General features: G+C 31.7%; 1 protein-coding gene across 2 annotated transcripts in view; it reads right to left on the reverse strand.

The window, feature by feature from the left end:
- The window catches only part of LOC114332288 (protein winged eye), a 251,400-nt gene that overhangs the window by 208,096 nt on the left and 16,082 nt on the right, over positions 1-27,222 (reverse strand). For both annotated transcript variants that reach the window (XM_050649543.1, XM_050649542.1), the window contains exon 2: positions 5,122-5,260. In XM_050649543.1, coding sequence (XP_050505500.1) covers positions 5,122-5,221 — 100 coding nt within the window. In that variant the 5' untranslated portion in view covers positions 5,222-5,260. The remainder of the gene's footprint in view (positions 1-5,121; positions 5,261-27,222) is intronic.

The following is a 27,222-nucleotide window of genomic DNA, read 5'->3' on the forward strand; positions in this document are numbered from 1 at the left end:
ACAAAATTAGTTAGAACGTTACAGGGTGTTCGATAACATAGTGGCAGATCACGGTTATGTTTTTTTAAATGGAACACCCTGTATTTTATTTTATATTCGAAATTTTCTTAACTTCTCCATTACAAAAATATAAACGGTTGGTATGTTATACAGAGTATTTACAAGGTATTACAAGTTATAACCAATTTTATATGAAAATCGTAACAAGTTGAACTCCCTGTATAAATAAAAATAAGCACAATGGCAATGGTTTATTGATGCCATATTTTTTTATTTATTGTCAAAATTTTCATAAATGATCGATATTGCTAATTTTTTTATTATTAAATACAGGGTGATTCAAAACGCAAGTACATTATTTTCTCAGTAATTTTAAATGAAACACCCTGTATTTTATATCTGTCGAAAAGTACCATTACCGTACTTTAATTTCTATATAACATTCCCTATGTCTAAATTGATTAGGTTTCGAGATATTTTCATTTTTCAGAGCAAATTATTAATTACGGGTCTAAATCTTTCCAAATTTTAGGCCATGACTGAATTGTCTAAAACTGACAATTTACGAGTACTGATTATGAATCTGTAATCAAAGTTAGCTACAATTTTTGTTATTAACTTTTATTGCTATCTATTACTATAACGGATCTACGGAGCTTTATCCCACTAATCAATCACCCTGTATGGATAAATCGATTTTTTTTTAATTTCAAACTATTTTAAAAATGTGACTAATGCAATGATATTTTAAAGTACGTTAATAAATCGATATCTACAAATTGATGGTGGGTCTGTGGCATTAAACTGCAGATCAAGAGTTCCCTAGTTCGAACATGGCTGTTGCGTATATTTTTTTAATTTTTTAAATAAATAATTAAAAGTTGATATACTTAAAATCCATATTTTATATATACAAGTTAATTATTATATATAAATATTATATATACCATTTGAAACAACCGTGGTATTATAAAAAGTACTTTTTTATACTAGTGTAATTTTTGGAATTATAATTAATACACCTACTAAAAATTCATATTTTATTCTTTCGAAACATGTTGTGTCCTGTATATAACGAAACCGTGTTATTACAAAAACTACTTTTTTATTATAGTGTAATCTTTGGAATTTTAAGCATTTTATATCGTCAAAGATTATTTTATATTCTCTCCTATTAGCCCAGTCGGGATAGCACTTGACCTTGCATTACGAGCTGCCCCAAATTTTATTTTTCTAATCTTTAGGGAGGGTCAATATTAGTAAAAATTTAAAATCTCGATTAAATTCCACCGTTGCGTTAGCCGCCATCTTGATTTTAAACGAAAACCGTTTTTGCTTAAAACCTTTTAACTGCCAACGTTCCCATTTTGGGAACACCTATTAAAACATTTTTTTAGGATTGTTTATGCAATTATTTTTGTAAATCGCACTACATAATGTTTTGTAAAGGTAAGGGGCTTGCTAGTTTATCAAAAAATTTTACTTAGATTTGGGTTCATTTTCTTAAAAAAAAAAGTAAAAAGCACAAAAATTCAATTTTTTTATTCGTTTTACGGTTTTTGTCATCAAGTCGGCAAAAATTATTCTATTGCTATTATTTTTTCAAGTAAGGTAGCCAATTGACTACCTTAGTAAATAGTTTATACTGCGCTTGAATTCTTTCATTACTTTTTGAAAAAAATTGTCGGAATTAGCCATGTCCCAAAATGGGAACGTTGGCATCATTGAGTATTGTACTCTCTATTAATAAAATTTTACTTTATTTACTATTTTACTTCGAAAATAAGCCGCACTTTAAGTTGAAAATTCAATTTATTTGACGTTTTGACTTTCACTTCGGAAATCGTTATCAAAATACAAAATATTAATAGGTACGTATCACTTTCAGAAGTGGAAGTCGAAACGTCAAATGAATTGTTTATTCAACTTATATTGTGGTTTATTTTCCAAGTAAAATAGTGTATAATCATTAATATAACTAATATTGGATACAGTACGGTGCAAATGATTGGAATAAATTCGTTCTTTCGTAAACCAGCGACATTCAGGATAAATCCTAAGACAGGCCGACGTTTATTTTTGAATTATGATTTATATCATACTAATGACGTCATCCATTTGAGCGTGATGACGTAATCGGCGAATTTTTTAAATGAGAATGGGAGTCGTGTACTAGCTCATTTGAAGGGTTATTTATTCAATTATCTATTCAGTAATATAAACAGTCATATAATTACTCATACAGTGTGTCTAAGAAAAATTATTTTTAATAAATTAATCGACGCAAAAAGAAGAATGTGTGTAATTTATTTAATTCAAAAAACATTCTAATGCTTTCAGAAAATAGAAAAAATGTTGTTTATTTCACAAATAAACATTGTTTTTCGCTTAAATTAAATAATGTTTAAACTGTCAAGGATCAGATGGGTGGCAGCTCGAACATTAAAATTAAGCGAAAAGCAATGTTTATATTTATCAAAAACCATAAATTTCATGCATTCTTATTTTTTTGAGCCAATTTAATTAAAAAAAAAATTTCTTGAACACCCTGTATAAATAATTATGTTAATGTTTATATTGCTGAATAGAGAATTGAATAACCTTTCAAGTAACTATCACACGACCCCTATTGTCATTTAAAAAAATGATCGATCATGTCATCACGCCCAAATGGATGACGTCACTAGTACGGTATATGTCTCAAAAATCATAATTTAAAAGTAAAAATCGACCTGTTTCAGGACTTTCCTTAAAGTCGGTGGCTTACGAAATAACGAATTTATTCCAAACATGCATCATATTGTACGTAATTGCATAAGATGCCACAAAGAAATAGATTCAGAAGAATATTTACTTTATTTTGTTAGAAAACTAGAAAATACCTGTCAAAACATACATGATAATTTAATAATTACATAGATCTTAGATTTAACTTTTACGTAATTACTTACCTACCTGTTTATATAAATAATAAATAATTAAAATATTATTTTGGTACGCCACTGCAAAGCTGACAAGTGAACTATTGGTGACTCGTTTTAAGTGCGCTGTTGCCAATGAAACGCCTTCAATTAAAAATAGTTGAAGTATAGTGTACAAAACGTTAAAATACCGTTTTTTACATTTTCCTCCATTCCCAAAATACATTATAATCGATTTGGCTGACAATTTGCCCAAAGAGAGCCAAAACATAGGACTAAGTGGTTAGGAGTAATTGAATTATATTACAACACCAAAAAAGTTATAGTACATGCAATAATATCAGGCTCAAAAGTATATTAGTCCAGTCGAGATAGCATGTGACCTTGCATGCCGAGCTGCCCCAAATTTTATTTTTCTAATCTTTAGGGGGGTCAATAGTAGCCTAAATTTAAAATCGCGAATGAATTCCTCCGTTACGTTAGCCGCCATCTTGATTTTAAAGGAGAACCGTTTTTGCTTAATATCTCCGCCATTTTTAACTTTTCGACAAAAAAGGTGGGAACTGAAATTGTTCCAAATATATCGTATTTACAATTATTACAATTTATTTTTAACAATTTTTGTCGTGAGGTCGATATTTTCCGAGTTAATTGTACTTACAGTAGACGCCTATATTTTTGACTATGATATTGCATGTAACTTTTTTGGTATTCTAATATAATTCAAATCCTTCTAACCACTTAAAGTCCTATGTTTTGGCTATCTGTGGAGAAATTTTCAGCCAAGTCGATTACGATGTATTTTGGGAATGGAGGAAAATGTAAAAAAAAACGGTATTTTAACGTTTTCTACACTATCTTCTTCTTCATATGCCATCTCCTCTAAGAAGGTTGGCAACCATCACGGCAATTCGCACTTTCGATACCGCTGCTCTAAAGAGATCAGCAGAAGTGCAATTAAACCAAGCTCTCAAATTGTTTAACCAGGAGATGCGTCTTCTTCCGCGACTCCTTCTACCCTGTATTCTTCCTTGTATTATTAATTGTAACAAGTTATAACGCTCGCCCCTCATAACATGTCCCAGATATTGCAGTTTTCTGACTTTAATTGTATTTAAAACCTCTTTATCTTTTCCCATTCTTCTCAACACCTCGATATTCGTGACTCTATCCACCCAACTTATTCTTAATATTCTTCTGTAACTCGAAGGCTTCTAATCTGTCCGAAACATCCTTCTTTAATGTCCAAGCCTCCAACCCATAGAATAATACGGAGAACACGTAGCATCTCAGAAGTCTTATCTTTAAAGAAATTGTAATGTCCCTGCTACAGAGTACTTTTTTTAGTTTGTTGAAAGCATTTCTTGCCTGTCCTATTCTTGCTTTAATCTCTTCTGTGTACTCATTAGTTTCATTAATTATTGTACCCAAATATTTATATTTTCAACCTTTTTAATTTGTTCTCCATGTATTGTTATGCTTTCTTGGCGCTGTTGAGCTTTTGTAATTACCATAAATTGTGTCTTTTTTGTGTTTAGGGACAGTACGTTTTCTTGGCGGACTTCTACCACTCTGTCAACCATTTGTTGTAAATCCTCATGACATTCGGCTAATAAAATAGTGTCGTCGGCAAACCGTATATTATTGATTGGTCGGCCATTTACTTTTATTCCCGTGGTTAGGTCTTCTAGTGCTTCTTGGATTATTTCCTCTGAATACAAATTGAACAAAGTAGGAGACAGGACACAGCCCTATCTGACGCCCCTCTCAATCCGTATTTCATTTGAAAAGACGTTGTTCTCTTTTACTTCTGTTGGCGTTGTTCTCTTCTACACTATGAAAATTGAAAATAACTTGATATAATGCCATATAATGACATTTTTGAGTCCCTTCTATTAAAATACGTTTTCCATTGATACTTTACGATAGAAAATGCAAATTTATTTAAATAAATACCAAATCACTGTAAAATCGCTTAAAATAACATTTTGAGAAAAAAAAAATAAGAAGAAGACAATTCGACATTAAATGTTTTATTTCTACATCCCGCAGATGCTATATACAAATTTTCAGACAAATCGGAGATCCAAAAGTTTTTTGATCCAAAATTGAGTGATGTGAAATGGAATCACCCATACAACATTTTCTAAACTTTTTTTTGTTAGAAATAAATAAATACATATTGTATTTGTGTACTTACCATCATTTGAAAACGTGGCTATGCCTGGAGCTTGTACAGCTCCCAATGGCCACAACCCTCTTTGTGTTGGCACACCCGACCCACTAGGGCTGCCCAACATGATTGCAATTGCACTCCAGTCTAGGTATTAAGGGAAATCCTGGAACAATAAAATATGTAACTATTCAATTCTAGGCTACTACATGTTTACTTAATTTTTTCAGGAGTAGAAATTCTACAGCAAAATTTACCTTATTTGAATGGTTTACAGAAAATCAATGTAAATAGGGTACGGAATATGTACCACTGCCCATTCCAGTGAATTTTTTTGTGGTACATTTGTTATGGCGAGCACGCCACTGTGTGCGTTTTTATTCCAATAAGGAATAATAATAAAAGGGAGAAATACACACCCTGATAATTTCGAAGTGTCAATGGTATGTGCCAGGACTATGAAAGATTTTAAGAAATAGTTTGTATTCATTAATTTAGTAGTATCGTTTTGTACCCTAAGCTGTTAATAACTCAATAAACTTGTGCATTTCGTTCAGTAGTTTTACTTAATTCTCCAAGGAACACACATCATTTTATACAGAATAAAAAGAAGGCAGTCAGTAGAATTTCCAATTAAAAAAAGTAAAGCCTTTTTTTAATCGATTTTAATCGTTAATTGAGAAATTGGAGAATTAGTGACTTAGTATTTGAATTCCGAGTATAAGGCCACAAGGAAGGAAAACTGAAGGAACCCGTAAGCAACTTTGAAGAATTCCAAGTGTAAGGCCACTTGTTGTGTAAAGCCACAAAGTAATTCGGAAGTTCTGGGGAGGCGCTACTAGCAACTTCGTGAAATCTTCTCAACCAGCTTCAGTGAAAAGCCACTAGACTACTAGACCCTGGAAACGGTGAAGCATTTCCACAGAAGAAGCAACAACATCCCGGCTACCATACCGACTACATACAGTTTAGAATTTCGACCAGTTCCAGGGAAAGGCCACTTGATCTGGAAGGTACAACGTGCTCACACCCGTTCTCTACCCGCTCCAGTGTAAAGCCACTTGATCTGGGAAAGTGCAACGTTCTCCACCCGTTCCTGTGTAAAGCCACTTGATCTGGGAAAGTGCAACGTTCTCCACCGTTCCGGTGTAAGGCCACTTGGTCTGGGAAGGTGCAACGTTCTCACGGAAGTACTTGAGGTTATTAGTCGAATTATATTCATTTTGTATTTGTTTTCATTTTTTTAAACGCTTTATTTAGTTCAATAGTTTGCGTCAAATCTTTAGACGTCAATTTGACTGCCTTTTCTTCAATGTAAATGAATGAAAATTTGCAGACATATGCATTCGTGGGAACAATACACGAATAGTCAATAAAAAAAATTTTTTCATGTTTATTAATTGTTTAAATAAAAAAAAAAACGATTTTAATGGAAAACATTTAAATTCTCTTGTTTTTTACAATGTAAAAACTTGAAACTTTTAAGGATTGTATAGCTAATGATATGAACAATACCTACATAATTTTACTTTTTACGTTAATTATTTACGTTATGCTTCATTAATAAACAATAAAGTTTTAAATTTTTTGCCGATTCTTACTACTTTTCAATGTTAGTATGTACATATGTTTTATACATATTTTAATAAACATGACGATATATTTTAATGTTTGAAAAGTGTAAGACTAAAAAGTAAAAAAATATGGAAAAAATAAATTTTTAAGAAACGCTTTCTTTGCTTTAGTTAGACTAAAGCTGAGTGACTAAAATTAAAAATACTGTAAAAAATCAACTAAAAAGCAAAAAATAAAAAAAAATTGAAAAAATTTAACACATTCGTTAAAGAAAAGCGTGGGGCGAAAACCGTTTATTCGATGAACACGCGCCACGCTTTTCTTTGACGAATATGTTAGGTTTTTTCAATTTTTTTTTTATTTTTTGCTTTTTAGTTGATTTTTTTATATTTTTAATTTTAGTCACTCGTAACTAAAGAAAAGCGTTTCTTAAAAATTTATTTTTTTCATATTTTTTTATTTTATTCACTCTGTTTCGCTATTTTCAAACTTTTAAGATAATCATAAATATCTAGTATTTGCATTTTTTTTATTTGTTCAATTTATTTTTGGTTAATACAATGGCAATTAGTAACGTAACAGAAACTACGCCAACAATAATTTCAGTCAGTACTTCTAATAATTATATTAATTGTGAGAAAGCTATCAAGCTTATAAATGTTTTCAATGGGTCCTCATCAAAATTACATTATTTTATAGTTTCCGTTTATTTGATTTGTACAAAGTTTGACCCAGAATTGCCAATTTTACGTTTTTTTTTAATTGTCCAGTAAATGTGTAAAAATACCCAAATTATTTTTTTAGTGGATTCTACGTAATTTCAAGTAGTTCATTGAACAGCTCAAGTTGCGACATCTTTTTTAATATGACCCACTATCCGAGAAAAAAATTCTAAACCTTAGCTTGGCGATATTACCTTCAGGGGCCTGATTCTAATTCATTTCGACAGTCGCAATTTCATTTCGACACCGCCATGACAGCCGCAGAGTATAGCGATTCTTATTCATTTCGATATTAGTTACAACTGGGGATATTAACCTTATCATGTTGGCACTGCTCAGAATTTGGGTTGGCGCTCCGGTTTATTGGAATTTGTTGATAGTCTGGGAAAATTATCGAAAAAATGCCATTTTTGGGAAAAATTATTTACCAGCTATTTTATTGCTAAAATCGAATCTTAAGATTGCATATATTAGTAATATGGGGTATGACAAGTCCGCAGAAAGTGTGTTATTTTATTTATAAACAAATTAGCACTCCTAAATCTTCATTTTTTTTTTCAATTAGTGCATGTTCTGTAACTCCTAAGATTTTTCCTTTGAGCCAAAAACACTCAAATAAAAATTCACCGTAATTTAGTTCTGCACAAAGTTATTTTTTTTTCCGATTTCCTTCAACAAAAATTTTACTCAGAAAACCCGAGGTTTCTCAAAAAATCTGCAATTTTCAATTAAAATTTTAGGGAAGTACCTAATTATTTATTAATAATTAAATAATTGATGACATGAAAGATTTATTATAGTAGATTATACAGAGGGGCTAAATTATGGAATAAATTCATTTCTTTAAAACGGACGATTTTGGAGCAAAATCCCGATAGAGGTCGATTTTTATTTTTAAATTACAATTTTTTGGCATATATTTCATACTAGTGACGTCATCCATCTGAGCGTGATGACGTAATCGATAATTTTGTTAATGGGAATAGGGGTCGTGTGGTAGGTCATTTGAAAGGGCGTTCAATTCTCTATTCAGTAATATAAACATTAATATCATTAGGTATTTATACAGGGTTGCCAAAAAATAATTTTTGAATTAAATTAATTGGCGCAAAAAGAAGAATGTATAGTGCACTTTACATCAACAATAAATTGAACAAGAAATTGACCAACTTCTTCAAGGTCAAATTTGACTTATACAAAACACAATTCTACATCCAATTTTGCCGTGAATAAAAAGAAAATAAAGAAATTTGACAAAATAAAACATATCCAATTGTTCTATTTCATCAAATTCCTTCATTTTCTTTTACAAACCATACATTTTGTACACGACAAATTTGGCCTTGAATAACTTTGTCAATTTCTTGTTGATGTAAAGTGGACATATTATGTAATTTATTAAACTCAAAATACATTGTACTGCTGTCAGAAAATAGAAAAAAAGGTTTATTTCACAAATAAACAATTCTTTTCGCTTAAATTAAATCACAAGCAGCCTCCCTCCTACCTATTGGCAGTTTGAACATTTAATTTAAGCTAAAAGCAATGTTTATTTGCAAAATAAACATTTTTTTTTCTATTTTCTGACAGCAATAGAATGTATTTTGAGTTAAATAAATTACATGCATTGTTCTTCTTGCGTCAATTAATTTAATTCAAAAATTTTTTTGGCCTCCCTGTATAAATAATGATATTAATGTTTATAATAGGGCTTTTCATCGATTGTCATTTGTTTCGAGCTCCTGTCATATGTTGAATAATCTGTGTATAATATTAATATTTACGGATTATACGAAATATGACAGAAGCTCGAAATAAATGACTGTGCATGAAAAGCCCTATACTGAGTAGAGAATTGAACGCCTTTGTAAATGAGCTACAACACGAACCCCTATTCCTATTTAAAAAATAATCGATTACGTCATCACGCTCGGATGGATGACGTCACTAGTTTGAAATATATGCCAAAAAAATTTAATTTAAAAATAAAAATCGACCTGTTTCGGGATTTTTCTCTAAAATCGTCCATTTTAGAGAAAATGAATTTATTCCATAATTTAGCCCCTCTCTTTATATCAGTAGTAGACCGGCGACAATATAACCAATAGTTTAGCAATAATTAAAATGTTAATTAAAAAATTTCGGTCGAAATAATAGCCAGAAAGATTATGATACACCAGAATAACTATGATTTTAGTATAAAAAAGCACTATACCTATTCAACGTACCTTACAGGATTGAAATTGGACCATTTGAGCGGTCTCAGGAATGTTGTAAAGAAACATTTTTTTGGCTTATAAACAAATAGAACCCCTCAGAAAATATTAGATTAAATTAAATTAAGTTAACGCTGTTGAAAAGGGCACGGCTTCTGTGCCCTTTTCGAAGAAAAAAAATTGAATTGCGAGGAGTGATTCCAGGTATAACCGGTCAAATTTGACCGGCATTTGCGACAGTTCTAAACAACAGGATTTTAATCTTTGAACCATTAGATACCTTTTAATTCCGGTCCTCTTTGTACATAAATTTTCATATCTTCAAGACACTTGTAACAAAAAAGATTTATGTCACTGTCACCAAATTATTTAATTATTCATAAATAATTACTTCTCTCAAATTTTAGTTGAAAATTAAAGATTTTGTTTGGAAAACCCGAATTTTCCTAGGAAAATTTCCGTCGAAGGAAATTGGAATAAATTATCAATGTGCAGAATTAAATTACTGTCAATTTTTATGCGAGTGTTTTGGTTTAAAGTTAAAATTTTCGGAGTTCTAGAGCAATAATTAAAAAAAAAGATTTCGGAGCGCTAATTTGTTTATAAACAAAATAGCACACTTTCTGTGGACTTTGCACAGCTATATTACTAATATAGGAAATCTTAAGATTTGATTTCAGCATGTCCAGCAATAAAATAGCTGGTAATTAATTTTCCTTGTTTTTTACTAATTTTCTTAGATTATTACCTTACATCTTTCATTGAGTTGATGAAATTTAATACTATTCTATCTAATTCCTCAAAACAAGCAAATTTCAATTAAACCCAACCATATTAATACCTTTTGATTTAGTTTTCCTTGCAAGAAATAAACAAAACACATCTAAACTAAACCTAACCTCGCTTTTGGCCATTCATTCATCTCCGTGTCAAATAATTTCGACATCGAAATTATAATTTCAACCACTTTTTTGGAGTCGCTATTTCGTGACGTCATTTCGTTAGTTCAACTAAAATCCACAAGGCTCGCACAGTCGCATTTCGACGTCGCCATATTGAAAGCGACTTGTTTAGTGTCGAAATTTGATTTAGAATCAGGGCCCAGATAACACATAAATATAATAGTTAAAATAGTTAAAAGAAATAAATTACATACAGAACAAATTAGAAACAGGCTCGTAAAGGTGGACAGGATAAAACAATTAAGCCTCTCAGTATTTTGATTTGCTAGATGTAACATTCTAGTTATAGGTTCATTGAGGCCATAATTACATCGATGAAATGGTACATGAAAAGTGGTTTCAACTGCATTTCGAGTACTGTATGAAGGAACTTTAACCCTAGAATACGGGTCATTCGTAAATTGTACGACGCTCATAATACATTGGGCATTTTTGTCCACTCTCGTTTATTTTAACGATTTCCCCAATTGACTACCTTCCACATTAGTATTGAGCTTGATAATTTAGCAGACGGTTGTTATAATTTCCAATTCTAAGACCATTTTTCGTCGCTTGGTTCGTAAATTTTACGAAAGCCCCGTGTTTATGTCATATAATAAATCAGCTGGCTATTATTGTTTTTATTTTGATTTTAAGTGTTTTAGTAACAAAAAATTAAGGCAAATTGTTTTTTCATTCTCGTTTGGCAAAAAACGGTCCCGTATTCTAGGGTTAAAACCAACCTTAGACAATAAATAATGACTATTTGCTGTACCATTTAACAAACTATACAGAATTTTCAAATCATGGTGATAACGACGTTCTTCCAGGGTATTGATATTATTTATATATGCTCTTTCGTCATAACTGTAAAACCTGTTACTCCCATTAATAGCTCTAATTTTAATTTTAAATCCCAAAAACCTAAGGAATTTATTTTGAACTTTTTCAATTTTTTCTGTGTAAACATTATAGTAAGGTGACCAAATACTGCAACAGTATTCCAAGTGAGGTCTAACAAGAGAACAGTATAACAATTTTATGGTATTGGGACTTTTAAAATCATAGCAGTTTCGTTTCATGAAGCCAAGCATCTGTAATGGTAGAATCGATATGATCTGGGAATTTTAGCGATTTGTCAAACAGTATTCCAAGATCTCTTATTGTATTAACACAATCTAGTGGTGTGTTATCAAGTTTATATTCAAACTGAATTCTACCTTGATAAAAACTAATTTTATGGCACTTTTTGACATTTAGCTTCATTTCGTTTTCTTTACACCAAGCCTGTATTTTATTTAATTGAAATTGCAGATTTTCGGAATCGTCAGGACTAGATATTTTCGAAAAGATTTTTAAATCATCCTTTAAATATTGAATTCAATATGAAGTATTAAAACGACTCAGAAGAAAAACAATAAATACTCAAACTATTTTAGGTACTAATGCAAAAACTAGTCTGATTCTGTCTTGCTATAAAAACTCCTGCAGATAATTAAATGTTTTCAGTAATGTCAGATTTCATAGTTTCATTTGTAGATTTACGTCAATGAGTGAGTATAGTGAGTCAGGTTCATGAATAAAAAAAAAGGAAATAATTGAGAAAGTTCGAACAGGAAGAGTTATTCATTACAAAAAACTAATATATTTTATAAACAAAATAAATACCTTGCCTTCAAAATGATTTTTATGATAATTATACTAATACGCCTTTGTACACAAAAAATACAAGACCCAAAACCAAAAGTTTGCTAAATAAATATGTCGGTAAAGTTCAAATAAATATGTCCATTCATTTAGACTGAATTCAAAGTAAGGCTATAATTTTTAGCTAATCAATTGCTAATTTATTAGGAAAAAAAATTTATTGCCGTAGCAGTATCCAAGAAACCATGGTTATGCTTAGTGATGTGAGCCGAGAATATTTCCAAGCGAATATTCGCGAACAATGGAAAGTTTCCGAGAATATTCGCATATAAAAAATTTAAATATTCTCCTGACCGCGAATATTCCCGGAAACTTTCAATGGAAATTTCTCGAGAATATTTCCGAGAAGTTTCCATAATATTTCTGAGAATTTTTGAGAATATATCCAAGAACCTTTTGGACTTAAGAGTCATTGACGTAATTTGAATTTACATGGAAGTAGCGCTATTTAATTCACACGGCCGGCGAACCTGTACCACTTCCAAGTACAAAAGGAACATTGTTTTGAACATTCTTTATTATTTTTATACTTTATACATTATAAATAAACAAACCAAGACACGTTGAATGTTATGAGGAGTACTCCCATGATTTGGGATTTACAATGTATAAACATTGTAAATCATGATTTGGGAGTGCTCCTGGAACATTTAATGTGACTTTGTTTGTTTATTTCTAGTGCATCTTTATTATCATTGTAGTATAGGTATAATTCATGGGAATATTTCAAAAATAAATAATAAATAAAAAGAAAAAAATTAAAACTACAAGAAAGTTATAACATTAAAACTTCCTGTAAAAACTAGGTGGGGTTCAATCCTTAATTGTATAAATAACCTTATTGCGTCTAAAAGCGCTTTAACGACGCTTATGGTCATAAAGGGAGAAAATTTAAAATGTTCACAGAATGTTAAACAAACTGTCTGGATGATGAAATATTTTAGATAAAGTTGCAAAAAGTAGCAGTTGTTCTAACACCAATTGTGTGTGGATTAGGTACTTGATTGGAAGGCAATATGTTTAAAATATCCCAGGTTGTCGAGGCATTTAAGGATACAAAAAATATTTTTACCGAGAATATTCCATTACTTCCAATCAGTAGGGCTGAGGAAAAAGAATGCTTATCTAAATTATAAAAAAGAAAAAAATGGCAGTGAAGCCTGTGCACTATGCTGCAAATTTACTTGATTCTTCTTTAACAGGACAAAGCCTCACTGGTGAAGAGCATATATGAGCTATGCAGTGTATAGACAAGATATTAATCAATCGTCCCTTTATTGACAAAAAAGAAAACATTTTTACAGAACTAACAAAGTTCTGTGCAAAAGCAGACCTTTGGTCAAGGGATTTTATTTGGCTACAGCACGGTCAGTAGATTGTATAAGCTGGTGACAAGGAATGTGCACCAAAACTTTAAAAGATTTGGCAATTACAATACTGGGTTACCAGATTACTACGCCGAAACAGAGCGTAGTTATAGCTCATACTCTTTCATACATAATAAATAGACTGACTATAGATAGGTATAGGTGAAAGATCATAAACATGGAAAAATGGCATGTGATGAGAGTCTTTCTATAACTCATCTGTTGAAACCAGAAACACTCTAAATCCATATCAAAAAATGAAAGATTGAGAGAGACTCTTAATTATATTGTCTTCATAATACTGAGTCCAGCTTGTGTGAAGAAAATGTCTCTGACTCACAAGAATAAACTTATTTATATATTTTAAAATTATAATTCCTAAGAATTTTGTAGTTCCTTTTGTTATTATTAGTTAAGAAAAAAGTTTCTACTTTAATACTATCTATACTATACTCTATATACTTATAGCATTTGTCAAAAAAATTCCTTGAGCAGTGGGGGAAAACTGTACCAAAAAGATTGGGGGTGCACGCGCACAGCGTACGTTCACGGTATAGTGTTCCGGCCCTGGAGACATTTTGAAAATGTTATTTTGGTGTGCTCTTAAAGGAATAGGTACAGATTACCTGAAGTAAGTTCCTATATAATCAATTTTGGTTTGTTTACTGTATGTTTTAATATTTTTTTAAATTCCTAAGAATTTTGTAGTTCCTTTTGTTATTATTAGTTAAGAAAAAAGTTTCTACTTTAATACTATCTATACTATACTCTATATACTTATAGCATTTGTCAAAAAAATTCCTTGAGCAGTGGGGGAAAACTGTACCAAAAAGATTGGGGGTGCACGTACACAGCGTACGTTCACGGTATAGTGTTCCGGCCCTGGAGACATTTTGAAAATGTTATTTTGGTGTGCCCTTAAAGGAATAGGTACAGATTACCTGAAGTAAGTTCCTATATAATCAATTTTGGTTTGTTTACTGTATGTTTTAATATTTTTTTAAATAAAATAACTTTTTCAGTTTTAATTTTGATGACTAATAACAAATATTCAGAGTATTTTTTTTAATTAAGTTAAATAAATTTTAAAAGTATTTTTGGACGTTTAATTTTTAACAGATTTTTTCTGTAGTCGTAATACCACAAAAATAAGTAAAACTAACTGCTGATTTGTATAATTTATTATAATAATTTTAATAAAAATGCAATATTTCCATAAGTTTCCGAAAGTTTCCAATATTCCCGGAAAGTTTCTGGAAACTTTCCGGCGTTCCTATCTTCCCGGAAATTTTACATCACTAGTTATGCTAACTTTACGGTAAAGTGAGCATAGTCATAGCTCAGGACTGAAAAGGGCTACAGGGTCCATCTTGGAGGCATATTTTATTGCTTATTAATTGCTGTTAATTGGTACATTGATCAACCCCCAAAACTACCCCAAAAAGTGGAGTAGGTAGTCATCCTTGTGAAAATTGAGATATTTGCCAAAAACATTTAAAATAGCTAAGTGCACAAGCATATCAAAAATTAGACTGTAATGTCAAATCCGCAAGAAATCACGGACACCTTGGTTAAAACTTTGGTTGAATAATTTTTCCAAAAAAAAATTCAAAAAATAACTTTTTTTTTGTTCAAAATAACATTTTGAACAAAAAAGTTTTTGGGTATAGATAGGTCAATGTACAAATCAACATCAATTAATTAGCAATAAAATATGCCGCCAAGATGGGCCCTGTACCCCTTTTCATTTGCGAGATATAGCTTTACGTAAAAGCATAGCCATTATTTCTTGGAGTAAAACTTCACCAATAAATTAGCAATTAATTCCTTGCGGTTTACCAACATAAAATAAGATGCAGAAATTGGTAGCTGTCCTGAATAATTTGCCCAGACTCTGTGTGAAGTTTTAAAATTAAATGTTTTTGTTTTTTAAATAGATAAATACAGGTGACTAATATAACAAGGTATCTGCTTAAATGTTACTTGAATTACATAAGTATGGCATTTTAAAGAACCTGGGTTTCCCTGTTGCACAACAATGTAATCATTCTGCATTGTAGGCTTCTTCTTTATAAACAATCCTTGAATATTAAACATGAAAATGAATTGTAAGAAGATATTTGTTTCAGATTGGTAATATGAACTAATAAAAACTGTTTAATCAGCAGTGGAATGAAATTGGTAAAAGATCAAAAAGTATCAAACATTGCTCCCTAGTTTACAATTGAATGAAGATAAATCAAGAAAAGTTTTCTATAAGAGTAATTTATCAGCTATTTGTGAAAGATTAAAGAATCAGTTATTTAAATCAGTTTAAAAATGTGTACAGAGTGGGTTTTAAGTATGAAACACCTTAATTATCTCAAAAACAGATTGCATGATTTATCTAAATTTTTGTTTGTGAGGGTTTTGTAATAAATGACAATGTAATAAATGACAATGATAAAATTTGTTATTTCAAATGGATCACCCTGTATATCGTCAACCTAATCTGTAAACTGCGTAACTCCATTTATCCAAATTTTACAGGAGACACAAAAAACTATTTCTCTAATGACTAATGCGAATACTACGTATCTCCCATTTTAAAAGATAGGATGGTAAATCGGAAATATTTTATACTTAGATACACATATCACTAACATTTGTATATGTATTGTTTAACAAGTATTTAATATTACTTAGCACTAACTTTTTCTTGAAAATATCACGACAAACTAGGGAGTTACATATTTTTCGTACTAAATTTCGACTTTCTGAAGCCTTTGAGTCTATAAATGGTCTCAAGGACAAACTCAGTTATGGCCCTAATAATATTCCAACATATTTTTTAAAAAGATGTGTCTAAAGTTTATCTAAACCTTTACATGTATTACTTAATTTATCTTTGAGACTACATACCTTTCCTAGTAAGTGGCGTGACAGTTATATAACTCCGGTATTTAAAAACGGTGACAGAGACAATATAAAAAATGATAGGCCTGTTGTTATGTTATCTGCCATCTCCACCCAAACTTTTTGAATTAATTTTAAACAAATATCTTACTTGGCACTGTAGAAATCTCTTGATTAATGAGCAACATGGATTTAGGCAGGGTAAATCTAGGTCTACAAATCTTGTTTTATATCATGATTACATTGTCAGGGCTTTCGAAGATGGGTACCAAGTGGACTCCATTTATACTGATTTCTCGAAGGCCTTTGACACAGTGATCCATTCTTTACTCATCTTTAAATTAAGATGTATTGGTTTTCCTGAGTGGTTTCTTTCATGGTTGAGTAGTTATCTTGATGAAAGAGTTCAGTTTGTTTTTATAAAGGGCTCACTTTCGATTCCTATCTTGGTCAGTTCAGGGGTCCCACAAGGCTCACATGTGGGTAATCTTCTCTTCAACTTGTTTATTAATGATATTTCTGAGGTAATAAAAGTTTGTCAATTTTTGCTATTTGCTGATGACCTTAAGCTACATTTTAAAGTTCCAAATCTGTCTGATTGTCTAAGGATCCAGGAAGACTTGACTTCTCTATACAATTGGTCTCTTTTCAATTGTCTCCAGTTGAATAAAGATAAGTGTTTTGTTATATCCTTTAGCAAATCTAAAAATAATGTTGTGTTTGACTATCACATTAATACAAGCCTTCTATCAAGAGTGACTGAAATAAAAGATTTGGGGGTGTTATTTGACAGTTCCTTGTCATTTATTCCACACATTAACAATCTGTCGAATAAAGCATACCGTAATCTAGATTTTATCACAAGAAACTCTTGAGATCTTTCCGTACCCACATATAGAATTTTATATCTTACTTTCGTCTGTAGCATCTTGTCTTATGCTTCTATTCTATAGTACGGTCACCATATTATTTTAACCGTATTTACACCCTTGAAAAAATTCAAAATAAGTTTCTCCGGATTTGTGCTTATAGATTAAACTTAAAGAACATGTCTTCAGTGGAATTAAGGTCAAGGCTAAATATCAGTTCCTTAGAGGACTACAGAACTAAATGTGATTTAATTTTTCTCTATAAACTACTTGACCATACCACCGACTGTTCTGATTTATTAAGTCTTATCAACTTTAGATGTAGCACTAGAATTTTTAGAGACATGCCCGTATTTTCTATAAAACACTATCACACAAACTATGGCAAATTCTCTCCAATTAACAGGATTCAGACACTGGGAAATGACTTTAGTCAATCTTATGATCTGCTGGATATAAGATCTGTAAGATTTAAGCACTGCCTGACTGAGTATGTTAGAAATCGAAGATGAGTGACCTTTACCTTGGAGTCTTCATTTCATTTGATTTTAATTGTCAGAGATTTTCATTTTAATAATATTTTCAGGAAATTTAATTTTCTTAAATTATAATCATTTGTTTAACAATATTTAATAATTATTTAATACTTAGTTTAGTATTTTTGTTATGGTTAGGATACATTATTTTTGTTATTTGTAAAAATGGGAATGCGAATTAGAGCAAGAAATGGAAGAATTTAAAATGCAAATAATAGGTATTAGCGAAACAAAGAAATGTGGAAGAGGAAAAGAAAATATATCAGAAAATTACACGATGTATTACTCCGGAGTAGACAAAGAACTTAGAGCGAAAGAAGGAGTAGGCAAAGTAGTCACAGAGACAATAGAAAAAAGAGTATCAGATTTCAAACCTATATCGTCGAGAATAATGTATATAAAAATAGAAATGGAAGAGGAATGGTACATGGTGCAAATATATGCACCAATAGAAGGAACGGAAGAAGAAAAAATGAAAGGTTTCTACAATGAACTACAGAATACCCTAGATGATATAAGAGAAAAATGTGAAAGAGTAGTGTTAATGGGAGATTGGAACGGAAGGATAGAGAAAGATGAAAACAAAGGACTTGGGTGCATGGGAAGACATGATGAAGAGATACTAAACAGAAATGGAATTAAAATGGTCAGATTCTGCCAGACAAATGACCTATTAATAGGAAACTTTTTACACAGCAAGTACTACAAGATAAATATACATTTGTAGCAGAAGGCAGAGATGCAAAAAGCATAATAGATTACGTAGTCTACACGCAAGAAATAAAACAAAATATAAAACAAGTCTGGACAGAACAGAGAGCAGAGATCGGAACTGATCACAGACTGGTAATGGCAGAGATGGCGAAAACCGGTACAACAAGAACAGATAGAATACAGCAGAATAGCCATAAAGAAGCTAAAAGATGAGCAAAAGAAAAGGAGATATCAAGAAGAAACTGATAAGGAGTTCAAAATGGAGGAGAGAAAGAAAATATAAATAGATATGGAGGAAAAATGGGAAAAATTTAAAGAGATAATAATGAAAAAAGCAGAAGAGATATGCGGAAATCTAACAGTCAGAAAATTAAACAAAAAGACGGAATGGTGGAATGCAGATATACAGGAAGAAGTGAGGAAAAAGAAAAGGGCATGGAAAAAATACAATACAACAAGAGAGGAACAAGATAAAAAAGAATACCAAAAACGCAGAAACACAGTGAAAGAACTAGTTAGAAAAGGAAAGAAAGGGAGTTGGAAGAAGTTCGGTGAATCGCTAAACCAAAATTACAGAGACAACAACAGATGCTTCTGGAATAAAGTAAGGAGCCTTAGAGGAAAGAAAAGAACTCAGAGGAGTAAAAGACAAACACAACAAACTAAAGACAAATACAACAGAGATACTAGAGGTATGGAGAGAATATTATGAAGAGAAATATATGGGCGAAGAAAGTGAAGAAATAGAGACAGATGGAACCATAAAACAGACAGCAGCAGACGAATACCAAATGGAAGAAATAAGTACAGAAGAATTGGAAGAAGCGATAAGTAGAATAAAAATAGGAAAAGCGAGCGGAGCAGATAAAATTGATCCCGAAATGATAAAATGGATAAGGAAAGAAGGAAAGAAGTGGTTGCTGGAAATAATGAGAGAAGCATGGAGAACAAACAAAATGCCGAGAGAATGGGAAGAAAACTTACTGATCCCAATTCACAAGAAAGGAGAAGAATCCATCTGTGGAAACTATAGAGATATATGCCTCTCATCAGTAGTGTTCAAGCTCTATACGAGAATAATATAAAGAAGATTAATAACAGAGGTAGAAGAAAAACTTGAAGATGAACAAACAGCATTCAGAGCCAAAAGGCAAACAGTAGACAACATAAGCATACTACGAAATATAATATAAAAAAATAATGATCGGGGAACAAACATATATATATGACCTTCATAGACCTTAAAGCAGTGTTCGACTCAGTAGACCGAAAAGTATTGTGGAATCCTATGGAGGAGCTGGGAATAACGAGGCAACTATTAGAGATAATTTTTTTTTTATTTTTTTTATTAATGGCTTTGACATAGCCAATTAGCCAGACTATTTGTTTTTTTTTTGTATGGTATTACAATAAAAATTTTAAGTTAATATCTAAGCCTACTTATTATCTAAATTTACAGGGTGTTATAATATATTAATGGATACATTTTTCAATTTTGTGTGATATTTTTACAATTTTTAATTTTATTATCTAAGCCTATTTAAAATTTAAATTTACAGGATGTTACATATTCGTAAAGACATTGTAACATCTGCTTATTTTTTGGAAAAAGAATTTCATTTAAATTGACAGGTAAAGGACAATTTAGATCAATTAACTTTTCATACATTACTTTAATATTTTGTCTGTACTGTCCACACTCCAATATGAGGTGCTGTAGATCTCCCATTCCACCACAGGCGCAATATGGGTTATCACTGATACCTATGCTGTTTTGTATGCTGGGGTTAGTGCGTGATTTGACCTCATTCTATTGTTTTTATAAATAGCCTATTTGATTCTTAAGTACATACAGCAGAGTGGTGGGAAAAGTACAAATGGGAAGTAGCAGATCACTAGAATTTAGGATGAACAAGGGTATGAAACAGGGAGATAGCCTAAGCCCACTCCTATTCGTCATAATTATGGATAAATTATTTAAAAATGTAAAAAGAAGAACAAACCACTTATAATAGGTTACACGCACCTAACACCAGTTGTGATAGAAGGATTATTGTATGCGGACGACGTCGTTCTCTTAGTAGACAACCCGAGAAAAATGCAGCGACTAACTGATGTATGGACTGAGGAAATAGAGAAAATGAAATTAGAAATAAACATCAACAAATGCAAGACGATGAAAATAGGTCAGCGGGAGCAGGAGATTGAAGGCGAAACACAAGTGTTCTGTAAAGGACAAGAATTGGAGAGGGTGACGGCCTACAAGTACCTGGGCACGATAATATTGAATGACAGAAAGCTAGACCTAGAAATTGCAAGTAGGACAAAGAAAGCTATGAAAATATATTATGCGATTAATAAAACGATACTGGGAAAACAGGAAATCAGCCAGGAAACAAAAATGCATGTATATAATACAATCACAGTACCAACTCTTCTATATGCAAGCGAGACATGGGTCACAAATAAAAGACATGAAAGTGCCATAAATGCAGCAGAAATGAAACAGCTGAGAAAAATAGCTGAAAAGACGAAGATGGACAGGGAAAGGAACGAAAACATCAGAAACGTGCTAAGTCAGGAACCAATAGAGAAAAAAATTGAAAAAAGAAAACTGAATTGGTTTGGACATATAACTAGGATGAACGAGAACAGACTAGTAAAGAAGGTGACAGATGCCAAAAGACAGGGGAAAAGAAGAAGGGGCAGACCTAGAAAGGGGTGGATGGAGCAGATCGAGGAAATTGGGACAAAGAGAGGGAAAACAGTGCAACAGATGAAGAAAATGGCAGGAGACCGGAAGGCGTGGAAGAAATGGGTAAAAGATGGATAGGTGATACCAAAGTCCGACGCTCTTATAGGGCATAAGGACAACGAAAAGAAGTAAAAATGGGGACATCCATGGGGAAAGGGAGATACAGTGTATACGAAGAAGTTGCTATTTAGTCATCTGGTAAAAATATGCACAAGCATCCTTTTTTAAATGACAAGTAGGGACTTTTGAAATTGGTGATGGTACTTAATAACTCATTTTCAGAGAATTATGGAGTTACGCAGTTTACAGATTAGGATGACGATATGTATGTCCAATTTCAGGTATTTGTGAAAGAGCTGGGTAATCAGAATCCCTTTAGAGATGACAAGAAGAACCTGGTTTACTAAATGAGCTAAGTTGAGTATTTGATGCAGATGAAACAGTATTTTTCCTTAGCCCCAAAGGAAACATAGTACTGGCAAGAAAAGGTAACAAAACTGTTTACCAACAAATTAATGCCTAACAGTCCTGATAACAGGTAATGCCGCTGGTAACCTAGTACTGACAATGGTTATATTATTTAACTTTGAGAGAATTCCAAAAAAGGCACCTAGTGATCCTGAAGAAAGGGGTACTGGGTGGTTAGAAAGTGGATAGATGACAGGAGTTTCCTTTTATGAGTTCATTTCATATATTTTTGATAAGTGGTTGACAGAAATCAAAATCTGTGGGTACTTCTGTTCATGTATCCCATTTAACATTACTTACATACTAAAATAGGTTTCTTGCTGAACATGGTATTATATTGGTAGCCCTTCCATCAGAATGCAACACATTTGATTCAGCCAATTTATGTTGCTATATTTCGTTCTTCTGAAGTGGGTTGGAAAGATGCAGTACACTAATGGAGGATTGATAGTTAGACTTTTCCAGTGTTTAGAAAAATTCACTTCTGTCCTCTTCGTATCTTACATTTACTTTAATATCTTTACTAAATTTTATCCCAACCAACACCCCACAACAAGATCTGCTTTGAGTTGTTAAAAGAGTTTAACTCTTTGCGGCACGAGATTTTATAGATTTTCTAGACCCTTGTGGCACAGAAACATTAAATTGCAGTTGTAAAATGACTTCACTTTTCAAGAAAAACTGATAACCATTTGCATTTGACTGATAACTGAACAGTGAGAATTTTACCAATTAATTATTATACTTAATAGAGACAGAGGGAATAAGTACTTAATACAAACCTCTTGCGTAGGTGTAACTTGATAAGAATAGATTAGTAAGTGGTTCATTTTTTGGACCACTGTGCACCATGTAAAAAAATTTGGTCGTTCAAATTTCAACCCGCTGTGCCGAAAAGAGTTGAACAAGTAGGTTCAATGAAAAATTTATCAAAATTATGATGCAGAAAAACTGCATCCAATGAGGACAAATCTTTAGATGTTTGTCATCTTAAGAAATCAATCTACACTTAAGGATTAGACAAATATCCAGAGAATGTGATATGCCACAAAAAATTCATAATTAGAATTTTGCATAATAATAAATTTCATCCATACAAAGTAAGGTTGGTTCAAGAGTTGTCTGATGACGATTTTGGTAGACCTGAAGAGTATGCAGACATGTCATAATTATGTATTTCTTTACAGGCAGTACCCAGTATTCTAAAAAAATTGAATATAGTAAATACAGTTGAGTCCATGAGTCTTTACCCGTGCGTCATCATTTAAAACATACGAAATAAGTCGGAAATTTACTAAACGCAACGGCAAGTGGATATTCTTCCGATCACGGGTTATAGTATAAAATTTGACGTTATCAAATAAATAGAATGTCAATAAGTTTTGCTTTAAAATTTTGGTGCATAATTACAGCTACATTTGAAGTAGCTTAATAAATTATTTTACTATCATTGATTAATAAATAAATAAACAATTTATAAAATAATTCGGATAACATATTTTCTTTTTGTTATTTTATTCACTTTGGCGGAACCTTAAACACAAGCCTTCAACTGTGTCAACAATGAGGTTAGCTTTGTATGTTGTCAAAATTTATCGTAAAATAACATTATAACTTATTATAACAAATAACTTATTACAAAATTTCTAACTCCAAAATTAGTTGTGAAAACAAAGTTTGTATACTATAAAAAACTTCAAAATGAAAAATTCGACAAAATAACAGCAAAAAATTCAACAAACTGACAGCCACAAAAGTAAACAAACCAAAATGTCACAAATTGTACTTAAAATATGTGAAGACATCCCCAATCGTCTTTCTTTGTACCTATCTCTTTTCAATGCACTGAGTCTAAATCGTTCATAAAAATAACATGTGTCTTTACTTAATAACAGGCGGCAGCTTGTTTGTCATTAATTTCATGTGTGGAAGAGAATGATGCTAAATAAAAAGTATGTGTTTTATCTCGCCAGGTATTAATGATGCACGGGTAAAGACTCGCGGACTCAACTGTATTAAACAAAACATACTCTAAGGGTAAGAACAGAACAAGTAGGTTGAGGTGGAGGTGTAGGTCGCGGTGGATGCTATTAGTTAAGTCGCGGTCGATGTCGACAGCACATAGCAAGGAGGTCACCTGCGCTGTCAGTCTAGCTAGAACCACTATCAAGTGAAGTAGTTTAATGAAATTTGAATGACAAAAAGACTGTGCTTTTGCGATGTTGTGTCAGTCAACTATCATAGTGATGAAATGTCAGCTGTAAATAATGTGTGTGTGTTTATGTTTTATTGGCACTGGTTTAAGCAACCAACTGGCCAGTCAATGTGTTTTGAATTCTCTCTTTTACAAAATATATGCTTAGTATCTAAATTTAAAACTATTAGTACTACTGTTTTTTTTTTACTCTGTTTTTTTTATTATTTTTTTTATTATATTTTTTAACATTTTTTTTATTACATTTTTTATTTTTTTTTTTTTTTTTTAGTTTTTTTTTTTTTTTTTTTTTTTTTTTTTTTTTTTTTTTTTTTTTTTTTTGTATATTTTTTTTTTTTTTGTATATTTTTTTATCGCGCTAAGACCTAAACCCGATTCAACCTCGCGGAGGTTTAGATCTTAGTAACTTTTTATTTTATTTAATTATTATTTTTTTTTTTTTTTTTATTTTTTTTTCTTTTTTTCTCAGAGCTTTAATTTTAAACAATTAACATGGTTGTACAAAATTTTATAAACATCTAGATTGTTTGATTGTAAAAGGTATATAAGATTAAAAGGAAATTGTACATTAATTTGAACTAGATTGGCAAAAAAGTTTGATATTTCAATAAAATGTAAAGGACATTCTAATAGCATATGTTGTAGATCAGCTAGCTCTCCACATAAACATTCATCATTATCTACAAGTCCTATTTCTCTTTTGTAGACTGGAGTCAGACAGTGATTACTTCTTATTCGACAAATAGTTTTGATAAAGCCTTTGTTGGAAACTTGATTAAACCATGTCTTGATGGGAAGTGTAGGCTGGATTTTTTTGTAATAATTTCCTTTGTCTGAATTATTGTATTGTTCCTGCCATTTCGTCCGTTTGATAGATCTCATAATAGAAATTATGTCTCCCATAGGAAGTTGATAAGTATGCAGAGTGGATTCCTTCGTTGTTGCTTTTTTAGCCAGATCATCTACTATTTCGTTGTTTTTTATACCAATGTGTGCTTTTATCCAACACAATATTATATTTTTGCCCGATTTCAAAGCTTCACTGTTCATTGCTATGATGTCACTGATGATATAATTTTCTGCAAAATTATGTACATTGTATTTCAATGTCTTTACAATGCTTTGGCAGTCTGTAAATATAACATAATTGAGTTCTTTTTGATTAATACATATTTTGTATGCTTCTTTGATTGCAATGAGTTCAGCTGTGAAAATTGTCATTTTATCAGGTAATCTGTTGTTTATTTTTATACTTTTTTGTGGGTAATATATAGCATATCCAACTTTTCCTTCCATTTTTGAACCATCCGTATATAATTTCTGATAACTCCCCCAGTTTTTTTGTACACACTGAAGGTGGTCTATTTTAGTAAGGAAGTCTGTCGCACGAATATTACTTAAATGACAGTTAACTGGAGATAAATAATCTTCATAATTTAGCTTTCGAGACGAGCTTTGTTCAATTTGGTGTATGTCGCCAATGGAATTAGAAACGTTGAGGAAGCTTTCCACAACTAAAAGCAGTTTATTTTTTTCCCAGTAATAATGAGTTAGGTATGAGGTGGTTAAATGAACAATTTTTTTTAATAGCAGTTTATCGTTAACCGCTGTTTTAACTATAAATTTCTCACTTAGGTATTCCCTGCGTAATGAAAGTGGAGGTTCATTAAGCTCACATTCCATGACCAATATAGGTGTGCTACGAAGATAACCAGTGCATAACCTAAGTGCCTTATTTTTGATCCTCTCGATTTTTTGGAGTACAGAGTTTGATGCTGAGCCATAAAAAATAGATCCATAGTCTAAGATTGATCTTATCAAATTTCTGTATAGTAATATTGATATGTTTGGATCAGCTCCCCAGTTACTGACACTTACAGTCTTCATGATATTCATTGCATTTTCCATTCTTCGTAATATGTAATTTGTGTGTTCTTTCCAATTTAATTTGGAGTCTAAAAATACGCCAAGAAATTTTATTGAAGTTTTATAAGGAATACTAGTATTATCAAATTGTAGATGGCTTTGAGGAACATATCGTTTTTTAGTGAAGGTAACAATGGTTGATTTACTCTCTGATATTGTTAAGTTATTATCGGTAGCCCATTTTTTTATAATATTCAATGTCGATTTAAGGTAGTTATTACATCTATCTATTGACTTATTTTCTGCATATATCGCAACATCATCAGCGTACTGTAGGATTTTTATGTGTTGAGGAAGTTTAGTTTCTAAGTCAGCAGTATACAGTATATATAATATAGGACTTAGGATGCTACCCTGAGGTAGTCCCAAAGATGTGTATCGGGAGTTAGATTGATCTCCATTTAATCTAACGTGAACTGCTCGATTAATGTATAAGTTAATGATGTTCCATGTTACTATCTCGGGTATTCCTATTTCCAACATTTTCGCGTATAGTATGTGAAGATTAACGTTGTCGTAAGCCCCTTTTATATCTAAGAACAAAGCACTAACTGCTTTCTTATAAGTAAAGGAACTATAAATGTCTATTAAAAAGTGGCAGAGGCTATCTTGTGTGGATTTACCTTTTCTAAAACCAAACTGACTTCTTGGTAATAGGTCGTTCTTTTCTAGCCAAAATTCCAGACGGTTTTTAATAAGTCTCTCATATGTTTTTAGTATACAGGAAGCCAGACCGATTGGACGGTAAGAATCCCAATTCTTTGATGATTTTCCTGGTTTTAAAACCGGGATAATAGTGTAAATGTGCCAATCGTCAGGAATCTTTATGCGGCGCATCCAAATTTCATTATATATATTTAGTAGTGCAGCCTTACCAATTCTTGAAAGATTTGATAGCATCGAGTAATGGATATTATCGGCACCTGGTGCTGAATTTGAGTTTTTCTTCAACGCAAAGTTTAGTTCAGTGGCAGAAAATGGTTTGACTAGGAAACGGATTGGTTCTGGATAGTCGTACAGAGCATTTAGTTGTAAATCAGGAATTACTAATTCTGCAGACGGCGGTGTGATATTTTGATGGAACTCTTCTATCCACGAAGCTTCCGACAGAATAACAGGGACTTTGTTCTTTGTTTTTCTATTTTTTATTCGGTTAACTTTTGACCATACATCTTTAATAGGGACTGACCTATTTAGGGATCCGACATAATCTCTCCAGCTA

The sequence above is a fragment of the Diabrotica virgifera genome, chromosome 4 (genome assembly GCF_917563875.1).
Source record: "Diabrotica virgifera virgifera chromosome 4, PGI_DIABVI_V3a".
Taxonomy (NCBI): domain Eukaryota; kingdom Metazoa; phylum Arthropoda; class Insecta; order Coleoptera; family Chrysomelidae; genus Diabrotica; species Diabrotica virgifera.